Source organism: Chiloscyllium plagiosum, chromosome 2 (genome assembly GCF_004010195.1).
Source record: "Chiloscyllium plagiosum isolate BGI_BamShark_2017 chromosome 2, ASM401019v2, whole genome shotgun sequence".
In the NCBI taxonomy this organism is placed as follows: Eukaryota; Metazoa; Chordata; class Chondrichthyes; order Orectolobiformes; family Hemiscylliidae; genus Chiloscyllium; species Chiloscyllium plagiosum.
Window position 1 is genome coordinate 38,808,421 of NC_057711.1, and position 12,063 is coordinate 38,820,483.

At 40.5% G+C, this 12,063-nt stretch overlaps 1 protein-coding gene across 1 annotated transcript in view; it reads left to right on the forward strand.

Annotated features, from left to right (window-relative positions):
• The window catches only part of fam151b (family with sequence similarity 151 member B), a 27,688-nt gene that overhangs the window by 13,863 nt on the left and 1,762 nt on the right, over nucleotides 1-12,063 (forward strand). The window contains exons 4-5 of the mRNA XM_043708131.1: nucleotides 3,312-3,484; nucleotides 11,408-11,549. Of these exons, the coding sequence (XP_043564066.1) occupies nucleotides 3,312-3,484; nucleotides 11,408-11,549 (315 nt within the window). The remainder of the gene's footprint in view (nucleotides 1-3,311; nucleotides 3,485-11,407; nucleotides 11,550-12,063) is intronic.

Sequence of the window (12,063 nt, forward strand, 5' to 3'; positions counted from 1 at the left end):
TCATTGGAAAGGCGAAGGAAGAGGGGTGACTTGATAGAGGATTATAAGATGGTCAGGGAATAGATAGACAGAGACTTTTTCCCCGGGTACAAAAGAGTGTTACAAGGGGACATAAATTTAAGGTGAAGGATGGAAGGTATAGGGGGGATGTCAGGGATAGGTTCTTTACCCAGAGAGTGGTGGGGGCATGGAATGCGCTGCCTGTGGGAGTGGCAGAGTCAGAATCATTGGTGACCTTTAAGCGGCAATTGGATAGGTACATGGATAGGTGCTTAAGCTAGGACAAATGTTCAGCACATCATCGTGGGCCGAATGGCCTGTTCTGTGCTGTATTGTTCAATGTTCTATGTTCAAACACTCCCTGCTGTAACTTGTCATTAAGGTGAGATTCCTGCAACAGGGCAACATCCACCCTCTCCTTTTTGAGGCTCGACAACATCTTTTTCTTTTTGACTGGCAAATGGATCCCTCTAATATTTCAGCGGTGCACCATTTAAGAAAACTGCTAGCCATGATCCTTTACAAGCACCTTTGACCTGCTGAGAGGAAAAATTCAACTTACAGTATGCTGAGCATATGCAAAAGAAGACTCGTGGAGTCTTTTTATGAGAAACCAAAACATTAAACTAACAACAAAACACAAAAGGCATTTAATGGGGGACTCTACCCCCTGCCCATCAAGGGTGCTTAACTTCCCACACACCCCATCCAGCTCGAACTGCACCCCAGACCCAAGCCATAGAATGAAGCAGACAAAATAATGAGCACTCTGCCCACCCCAACTACATATCAACACCAAACCTAATTGGAGAAAAAAACACACACACCAACAGCAGCTTCTTTCAGAAAAGGATAACATTACAAGAAACATAGCAAGAGAAAAGAAAACCAAATATTATTGTCCATGTCTATAAATCCATCCGAATTATTTTAAAATGTCCAAGAAATTTTTCAGTTGTTCTGAGAAGTCAAATGACCACACCATCTCCACGTGAGTAATACAAAGCACTGATGGGTATCTCATTGAGTATTGAATACCAAGTTCTCTGAATTTTCTCTTGACCTCATCAAACGATCTCCTTTTATGGATCACCACTGCAGAAAAGTCCTGGAGGAACGTTATCTTAATTCCCTGATAAGTCAGGGCCTGTGGATCTTTCCCCATCCTTCTAGAAGATTCCAGGACTCTCTGCTGGTACCTGTAGCTTTGAAATTGTACCAGACCAGATCTGTGCGCCACAACCCAGTGAGCTCTGTCAACCTTCGCTCAGTCTGCTTTGACATCCCAGCCAACAAACTGTGACAGCCAGTCTTCAAAAAAGCTTGCTAGCTGCCCAGCTTCCACTCTGGCTAGCAGCCCAATGACTCAAATATTTTTCCTCCTACTTCACTCCAACCGAGTACAATTGCCTTCCATCAACTCCTTGATCATCCGTCGGATTGCCATGAGTTCTTCAGCAATGTTCTGCTGCGCAGGTACCTCTTTCTCAGCTGCTGAGGGAGCTGCAGCTACATCCTCAGTCACGGGCCCACCCGATACCTTCAGCGAGTGTCGCATATGTTGGAGTCTGGCTGTATGCTATCCTTTTGTCATTGTCAATTGCTCAAAAAGAATTTACAGTAGGACCTTGACTATCTGAACAAAAACCATCCGAAAACGGCATTATGGTGAGCATTGCCGGATAATTGAGAAATGCTTGAACAACCGGCACTTGTAGATTACCGCTTGTTTAAGGCCAACCGAACGATTAATCATCCAAACAAAATACTCCCTGCTCATCTCATTCAGACTCTCAAGGCTCCACCGCAAATAGATTCAAATGATTTCATGACCATTTAACATCAATTTTCTCCCAAAAAAAAACAGAAAGTGGGGGTGTAAAAATATCACGACTGCTGGACTGGGGTGCAGAGCTCAGCAAGGCAGATCTGCTGAGATCGCTGCCATTTTGGATCCCCCCCAAGAGTTGTATTTATATTGAATGTTCTTGTTTAATATAATTTGTTCAGACCTGATTTTTTAAAAATGTATTTTATATTCAGAAGTGAACTTTCCAATAAACAAAAGGGGCAAAAAAATCAACGGAGGGCATTTAATTTAGGCCAATAAGGAAAACACAGGTTTTTTCTGCATTTATAGTCCATTGTGTTTGGTGATTATCTACTTGCAGTCAGCATTTCCTCTAATTTTCTTTGCAGCTGAGCTGGCCTCTGAGGCCTGTGCATGGAGCTGACCGAAACTGATAACCCAATGTTGTGATTGGCATGCTGATGCTCATCACTGTGCATGGAATATTGGAGCAATTGCAACCATGCTGCCTCGAGGAAAACTTTCTTGCAGGAAGCCCTTATTTTCCAAACAATTCTTTTTCTGTGGTATAATTGAGTTATGAATGAACCTTTAAAAATAGATAAGCTGATGTCCAGTGGCATTGTTTACTAGTAGCACAATTGTAGCTGTCCTCAAAACAAGACCACTTGCTTCATATGAGAAGTTAAGAAAGTTGTCTATGGTTACATCCACTAATTCACGATCATCTCCGCTAAGAGCAAATTGAATCATCTCCACTTGAAATTTAATGGCAGTGTTATTATTAACATCCTGGAGATCACCACTGACCCGAAACTTAATAGTGGATAAAAAGGCAGATTGAGGCTGAAAGTTCTGCTGTGGGTGTTTTGTTTCCTGATTCCCCAGAGCTTCTCTTCGAGATTGTTATTCCAGCATGCTATAAAGAAGCTCTACACTATTCCAGGGCAAAGGTGTCTCCTTGGTTGGCACCCCAACCACTAACATTGCACAATGACAGCATTGGGTACTACCTTCAGGATACACTGCAACGACTCACCAAAGATCATTTGAAAAAGTGTAAAATCTGTGACCTGTACTAAAGACATGAGGCTAATGGAACATCATCACCTCCAAGTCATGCAGCACCCTAACATGAAAATATATCTGCATTTCTTCCCTGTCACTGGGTAAAACCCCAGAACATCCTCTAAAACAGCACTGTATCTACCTACCACTGACTTTGATAACAATTATCATTTACTTTGCCAGTAATACTAACATTTCATGATAAATAAAAACAGTAGTATGAATATATCCTGAGGTCAATTGGAGAAATTATTTTTTAGCATTTCTCCAGATTTATAGTTGCTTGATTCCTTTCATTACATCAGGAATATATATTCTCCTCCACCTTGTCTCCGAGAAGAAACCATTAGCAATATGCATTGTGTCAGAGTTTGTGTTTCCATTTGTGAGGTGAAATTACTTCTGTTAAAATTAAATCCTCTGTCATTGCCAGTTTGTCAGCTGTGGAACCTGCTATTAAAATGCTAATATCAATGAAGGATCTACTCTCACGCCCAGTTTGGATCAATGCGGATATTCTTCCTGGACCAAACGAAAGCAAAGCTTTTTTACGCATAGTGACTTCATACTTGCCACATGTAACACTGTCTCTTGGTTGGAGAACTGGTGAGTTGGTTATTCAAAAAAATATTGGTAAGGATTGTCAAATGTCATAAAAATCAAGGATTGTTATGAAAAGTAATTTTGCACATTACACACCTATCATCAAGTGTATAAGGTTGCTTTGTCAGCTTCTTTTGGATATGTCCATTGCAAATGTAAAAAGAGCAAGGATTTAAGATGAATTGCGCAAATTTACTGGAGGAACTTAGCAGGTCTGGAAGCATCTGTACAGAAAAAGCAAGGTTTGGCTTTTCAGGTCCAATGACTCTTTGTCAAGATGACCTAAAACATTGACTCAGCTTTCTGTCCACAGTTGCTGCCAGGCCAGCTGAGTTTCTCCAGAAATTTCCGTTTTGTTTTAGTTTTCCAGTATCCAGTTTTTTCTTATTTCAGATAAATTAATTCATTAAAGCGTGTTCTGGGTAATTGTAAAGTTATTGTTCATCCGTGTGCTTTCAATAATGTGACATATCACAGTATTCGCTTCAGGTTGTTATTTAAATATTCTTGTCAATGGCTAAAATGGATCATACTACATACTACATTTTCATATTTGAGTCTTTAACATCCACTGCTATTACTTGCTCTTAAACTTCTGTGAAATTTGATTATATATGTGATCCTCTGTCTCTCCTTGTATGTTTGAAAGCCCAAAGTGCACACCCAATGGTGTGTTTGCCCCTTTTGTAGTTTTTACTTCTACCTAGTTTGATGATCCTTCCTCTTCACTGCTATAATTGATTCCTTGATTTCTGGGACACTTGGACTGGTTCTCGGGAAGATGGCTCCCTGTATAAACCAGGTAGTTTGTAATTAAATAGAGCCGGGGCTGAGTTCCTTGTGAGGTGTTTTGCTTGTGCCATTGGGAGTGCTTTAAATTAACTGGACAAGAATGTGGGAACCAAGAAAATATAGTCAAGGAGAAAACCTGGGCTCTCTAAATACTTAGGCACAGAGAGAATATTAAGTTCATATGTGAAGTGGAGATGGAGTAAAAGAAAGCAAGACCAAAACAGAATTAATGTGCATATATGTAAATACATGGTGTATACTAAATAAGGTTAAGGAGTACTGACACAGATTTCAACATTGAAAATGATGTTGTGGCAGTGCTTGGAGACATGGCTCAAGAAAGGACAAGACTGGATATTATATATTCTTGGGTATCGGTTGCAAAGGAAAGATAGAAAAGGAAGGAAAGGAGAAAGGGTAAGAGTATTGCTTAAGAAAGCATTGCAGTGCTGGAGAAATAAGACATCCAAGGTTTACAGACAGTGTCAGTCTTAGAGCTATGGGATAAAAAGAGTGCAGTTATATTGCATGATGTAGTCTTTCCAACTAGTGGAAAGGATGTAGAGAAACAAATCTGTAAGGAAATTACAGAGAATGCCAACATTTTTAGGGTTGTTATAATGAGTGACTTTAATTATCCAAATATAAAGTGGGATACTTGGGGCAGCAAGGGGCAGGTGTTCCTTGATTGTGTCACAAAGTTGGTCCCTTTTTTCTAAAAGCTGTTCCTTTTCTCAAGGATACTGTGTTATTGATATTTTTTCAAAGGGGTCATAAACCAGGCTGGGCTCCGATCAGATTGGTTTGGTACAGAGATGGAAAGGACTTTGAGAGTCCTTTTGTTTATATGTAAACAGATGAGACTTCAGGCCACAGTGATCATGCTTTAGAAGTAACCTGTATAATGAAAAGGGAGTGGTTAGCTCTATAGCTGAGCAGTTCAGTCCAGAACTAGTTGGGAGTTCAGCAGTCTGCTGTGTGGAATCTCTCTCTCTCTCCCTCCTGCCCTCTAATTTCAACCTGTAAGCATCTGTTCCTTTTTTTTAACTGATCTTTAAGAGGCTTTGCTTATTGGGACTGTTGTATATATTCGGAACAGTATAATTAAGTCTAATTTGGATAGACTGACTTCTATAGAGGTTCTGTGTGTTTCATTGTGCAATTTTATGAATACATTTCTGACTGTTTTAACCTGGTAGTCAACCTTGCTGACTTACTCCAGGTAATTTTCACTGTACACTTACTGAAACAAATTGCAAAGTTACAGTCTCAGCTGTCTGCTTAAGAATGTTTTGAGTGGTCTGGCCTATTCCATAACAGTTTGGGGCTCTTTACGGAATTTTAAACAGCGAATGGTAGGTGCCAGTGTCATTATTTTGGGTGTTGGTTTGGTTGGGTAGACAAACTTTGGGATAGTAATGGCTCTTCCATTTGCCAAAAGTTTTCTGAAAGTGGATGCGGTGACTTTGGATGTTTTGCAAAAGGTGAATAAGACCAAGCTGCAGGAATTAGCAGAGAAGTTGAAATTAGATCTGCCTGCTTTTGTGAGGAAAGAAGAGATAATTACAACAGTAGCTCAGCATTTAAACTTGCTGGAGAAACCATCAGAATCTATAGAGATGGCAAGAATTCGATTGCAAATGAAGCAGCTTGAGTTCGAGGTGAGAGATAAGGAAAGGGCAGCAGAAATGAAACAGTTTGAGTTACGATTAAAAGCAGAAAAGAGGGAAAAAGAGAGAGCAGAGAAAGAAAAAGAGAGAGCTTTTGAACTTCAAAAACTGACACTTGAAAAGGTAAGTCAGTTTAAAAGGCTGGAGACAAAGGCTGAAGGTAACCGTAGCAGGGAGGAAGTACAAACTTATGGAAGAGCAGAGAATTAAAACAGCAAGGTTACCAGCTGAAGTGGCTAATGATTATGAATTGGACATTCCTCAAATTAAATCGGAAATGAAGAAGTTGTCAAAAATTGGGATAAATGATTGAGTTACCTTCCACAAGAAAATCGAAATGACCTGAAAGAGTTATTGCTATCACATGGGGAGATATGCAGAAATAAACTGGGAAGTACTAACCTAATTGGGCATGATGTAGATATAGGAGACACTGTTCTGATTAAGCAACATCCTACTGGGCATAACCCTCTAAAGTTGGCACAGGTTCAGAAGGGGATAGCACGCATGCTCCAAGATGGCATAATCGAAGTGAGTTACAGTGACTGGAGCTCACCTATAGTCATGGTGCCAAAGCCAGATGGTACCCAACGGTTATGTGTGGACTATCGCAAAGTCAACGCTGTTACAAAGACTGATACGTATCCAATTCCATTGTTGGAGGACTATGTCGAAAAAGTGGGATAAGCAACTTACATTTCTGAGTTGGACTTGTTCAGAGGCTACTGGCGAGTTCCTCTGTCAGAGAGAGCAAAGGCAATTTCGGCATTGGTAGTGCCAAATGGACTATATCAGTTCAAAATTGTGCCATTTGGTATGAAAAACGCTGCAGCTACATTTCAGAGACTGACTAATAAGGTCATTGCCGGATTACCTAACTGTGTGGTGTATATTGATGACCTGGTGATTTTTAGTCACTCATGGAAGGAACATTTACAGCACTTATCGGACTTGTTTGATCAACTTTTGAAGGCAGGCTTGGTGGTAAACCTAGCAAAAAGTGAATTTGCCAAAGCCTAAATTACCTTCCTGGGCCGTGTTATTGGACGTGGACAAATGGACCCAAGGGATACGAAAACAAAAGTAATTGGGGAATTTCCCACACTGTTGACAAAAAAAGCAGTACTACAGTTCCAAGGTTTGAGTGGATTTTACTGAAGGTTTGTGCCGAACTTTAGTAATGTGGCTGCTTCACTCACCGAATTGTTAAAAAAGTGCAAGAAGTTTCAGTGGACAGTGGACTGTCAAAAGACAGTTGACAGCCTAAAAAATGTGTTAACCACTGTCCCAGTACTGGCCACACCAGATTACACGAAGTCTTTCAAGGTGGCTATCGATGCCGGTGATGTGGGTGTTGGTGCGGTGCTCCTGCAGGAGGATGACGAGGAGTAGAAAGACCCATTGGGTAATTTTCCAGGAAGTTGAACGTTCATCAACAGAAATATTCAACGGTGGAGAAAGAGACTTTAAGCTTGGTGTTGGCATTGCAACATTTCAGTGTCTATATTACCAGCAATGCATCTGAGTCAATTGTATACACTGATCATAACCCATTGACGTTTGTGGAAAACTTTAAGGAGAAAAATGCCAGACTGTTTAGATGGAGCTTGTTGTTGCAGCCATTCAATTTGACAATCGTGCATGTGGCAGGCCGTGAAAATGTGATTGCCCATCCGATGCGTTATCAAGACTCAAATGAGATACAGAGGTGTTTGTGGGCAGGTGTGTCACAGCCTGAATTTGCATGTAGTTGTGCATGTTTGCATGTTTATAGTTAGTATAGTATATATGTGTGTTCAGACTACTAACAGGGTTTTTAAAGGGTTTTAAAAATGAAGCCATCTTTTGGTATTGACTTTTTTATTTTAAGGGAGGAGGTGTCACAAAGTTGGTCCTTTTTTCTAAAAGCTGTTCCTTTTCTCAAGGATACTGTGTTATTGATTTTTTTTTCAAAGGAGTCGTAAACCAGGCCGGGCTCCGATCAGATTGGTTTGGTACAGAGATGAAAAGGATTTTAAGAGGCCTTTTGTTTATATGTAAAACAGATGAGACTTCAGGCCACAGTGATCATGTTTTAGAAGTAACCTGTATAATGAAAAGGGAAAGGTTAGCTCTCTAGCTGAGCAGTTCAGTCCACAACTAGTTGGGAGTTCAGCAGTGAGCAGTGTAGAAACTCACTCACTCTCGTCTGCCCTCTAACTTCAAGGTGTAATCATCTTTTCCTTTTTTTTTACTGGTCTTTAAGAGAGTTTGCTTATTGGGACTGTTGTGTGTATTCGGAACAGCATAATTAAATCTAGTTTGGAAAGACAGTTCTGTAGGGGTTCTTTATTCTATTCTTTGTGTTTCATTGTGCAATTTCATGAATAAATTTTTGTCTGTTTTAACCTGGTAGTCAATCTCACTAACTTACTCGGAGTCACTTTCACTGTACGCTTACTGAAACAAATTGCAAAGTTTTGGTCTGGGCTACCTGCATAAGAATGTTTTGAGCGACGTTGAGACAAAATGGGTCAGATGAGACGAAGGCGAGTTACAGATTAGCTAGGAAAGATTTAAAGAGAAAGTTAAGATGAGCAAGGAGGGAACATGAGTAGTCTTTCGCAGGTAGAATAAAGGAGAACCCTAAAGCTTTACATAGTTATGGGAGGAGTAAAAGGATGACTAGGGTAGGAATAGGGCTAGTCAAAGACAAAAGTAGGAAGCTGTGTGTGGATCCTGTGGAGATCGGAGAGATGCTAAACTAATATTTCTCATCTTTTTTCACTCAAGAAAAGGATAATATTGTAGAGGAACAAACTGAGATACAGGCTGTTAGACCAGAAAGGATTGAGGTTAGCAAGGAGGACGTGTTATCAATTCTAGAATGCGTGAAAGTAGATAAGTCCCCTGGGCCGGATGGGATTTATCAGAGGATTCTCTGGGAAGCTAGGGAAGACATGGCGGAGGCTTTGGCCTTAATCTTTGAGTCGTCATTATCTACGGGTTTAGTATTAGAGGACTGGAGGATTGCAAATGTTGTGCCCTTGTTCAAAAGGGCAGCACAGATGACCCAAGTAATTATAGGTCAGTGAGCCTTATGTCTGTTGTAGAAAACGTTTTGAAAAGGATTATAAGAGATAGGGTTTATAATCATCTAGAAAGCAACAATTTGCTTGGAGATGGTCAACATGGTTTCATCAAGGGTAGGACGTGTCTCACAAACCTCATTGAGTTTTTTTGAGAAGGTGACCAATCATGTGGATGAAGGTAAGTGTTGACGTGGTGTACCTGGACTTCAGTAAAGCCTTTGATAAGATTCCATATGGTACGCGATTGGAGAAAATGTGGAGCATAGGATTGAGGGTGATTTAGCAGTTTGGATTAGAAACTGGATTTCTGTAAGAAGGCAACGAGTGGTGGTTGATGGAAAATATTCAGCCTGGAGTCCGGTTATAGTGGTGTGCCACAAGGATCTGTTTCAGGATCAATGCTGTTTGTCATTTTTATAAATGACTTGGATGCAGGCATAGGTGGATGGATTAGTAAGTTTGCAGATGACACTAAAATCGGTGGAGTAGTAGACATTGTGGAAGAATGTTGCAGATTGCAGGCAGACTTGGATAAACTGCAGAATTGGGCTGAGAGTTGGTAAATGGAGGTCAATGCAGATAAATGTGAGGTGATTCACTTTGGGAAGGCAGAATACTGGGTCAATGGAAAGATTCTTGGTTGTGTGGATGTGCGGAGGGATCTTGGTGTCCATGTACATAGATCCCTGAAAGTTGCCACCCAGGTTGATAGTGCTATTAAGAAGGCATACTGTGTGTTAGGTTTATTGGTAGAGGAATTGAGTTCCGGAGCCATGATGTCATGCTGCAACTTTACAAAATGCTTGTGCAGCCTAACTTGGAATATTGTGTACAATTCTGGTCGCCCCATTACAGGAAGGATGTGGAAGCATTGGAAAAGGTGCAGAGGAGATTTACCAGGATGTTGCCTGGTCTGGAGGGAAGGTCTTTTAAGGCAAGGCTGAGAGACTTAGGTCTGTTCTCATTGGAGAGAAGAAGGCTAAAAGGAGATTTAATAGAGACATACAAGATGATCAGAGAATTAGATAGGGTAGATAGTGAGTGTCCTTTTCCTAGGATGATGATGTTGGCTTGTATAAGGGAGCATAGGTACAAATTGAGGGGTGATAGATTTAAGATAGATGTCCGTGGCAGGTTCTTTACTCAGACCGGTAAGGGTGTGGAATGCCCTGCCTGCTAATGTAGTTAACTCAGCCACATTAGGGGCATTTAAACCATCCTTGGATAAGCATATGGATGATGATGGGATATTGTAGGGGGATGGGCTTAGATTAGTTCAAGTTCGGCGCAATATCGAGGGCCGATGTTGTTCTGCACTGTATTGTCCTATGTTCTATGAGTAGTTTGGCCTAGTCCATAACAATTGCATTCAGGAGGGCTTCCTACAACAGTATGTGTTCAGTCCATCAAGGAAGTATGCATTGCTTAACCTTGTATTTAGAAATGAGGTGGACCAAGTGGGTCAAATGTCAGTGGGTGAATATTTAGGAGACAGTGGTCATTGTACCATAAAGTTCAAGATGGCATTGAAAAATGACTTGTATCAATCCAAAGTAAGAAAAATCAATGTACAGAGAGCTGACTGTAATGAAGCAAGAACAGAATTGAGCAGGATTGATTGGAAGTAAGAAGTTGGCAGGAAAAACAATAAGCGAACAATGGGCCACCTTCAAAGAGAAAATGGTTTGGATACAATTGAGGTATGTTCTCTCTAATGGAAGAGGTAGGACATACAAATCTATAGTTCCCTGCATGACAACTGAAGTAGAAGTTTACATTCAAAAGAAAATATATGTTTTTCATATGTGTAAGGTAGAAAGTACAGCTGAGAATTACAGGAATATTGAAGGTTTAGTGGCAGGTGAGAAAGCAAATAAGAGCATAGAGAAACAATGAAAAACGATTAGCAGCTAATATAAAGGAAAATCCCAAAGTCTTCTCCAGGCATATCAAGTTAAAACCACACAACACCAGGTTATAGTCCAACAGGTTTAATTGGAAGCACTAGCTTTCGGAGCGCCGCTCCTTCATCAGGTGGTAGGAGAGGGCACAATTGTAAGACACAGAATTTATAGCGAAAGTTTACTGTGTGATGTAACTGAAATTATACATTGAAAAATACTTTGATCGTTTGTTGAGTCTTTCATCTGTTCGAATACCATGATAGTTTCACTTCTTTCATGTGTAAATCACAAAACGTTTTTTAAAAGTTACCTTCTCAGGTTAACTGTAACAGTTAGTGTTAGCCAGACAATATGTTGAAGGTGTTAGCCTCCTGTGTTCTCTGTCTGTGCCATAAACATTATGCTGTATCTCCTAAATCATCTTGAGAAAACTGTAAACATGATCTAAAACCAAAGAATCTTTAAAATTGGATTTGCTTCTTCAAACAGATTCTTGTTACACATGGGAGATGGTGAAGGAGATGGAGCAAATTTGTCAGACTCTCAATCAACCAGTAACATTCCCAGTTAGAGCAGCATTGGTTCGTCCATCCTGGCCACAGCTGTCTTGGTTGGTGGAGCAGTCAGAAAGGTAAAAGAACTGTTCAGCTGAGTAAAATTCTAGAGGCCTTTTCTTCCAGTAGATTTCACATTTCAAGAATTTTTGATTTTTCTCATTTTGTTTGCATCTAACTGTAAATTTGTTCAAAACTGTGATTGGAAAGAGGAAACCAAAGAGCAAGATATTAATTTTTAAACAAGAACAGAAATAGCTGGACCAACTCAGCAGATCCGGCAGCATCTGTGGAGAAAAAAAAAAGTTAACATTTTAGGTCTAGAGAACCGTCTTGAGAATGTTCTGAAGAAGAGTCTCTGGACCTGAAATATTAACACTGTTTCTCTCTCCACAGATGCCAACAGACGTGTTGAGTTTTTCAGAAATCTCTGTTTTTGTTTCAATTTCCAGCATCGTGGGCGGCACGGTGGCACAGTGGTTAGCACTGCTGCCTCACAGCGCCAGAGACCCAGGTTCAATCTCCACACAAACTCCACACAGGCGACTGACTGTGTGGAGTTTGCACGTTCTCCCCGTGTCTGCGTGGGTT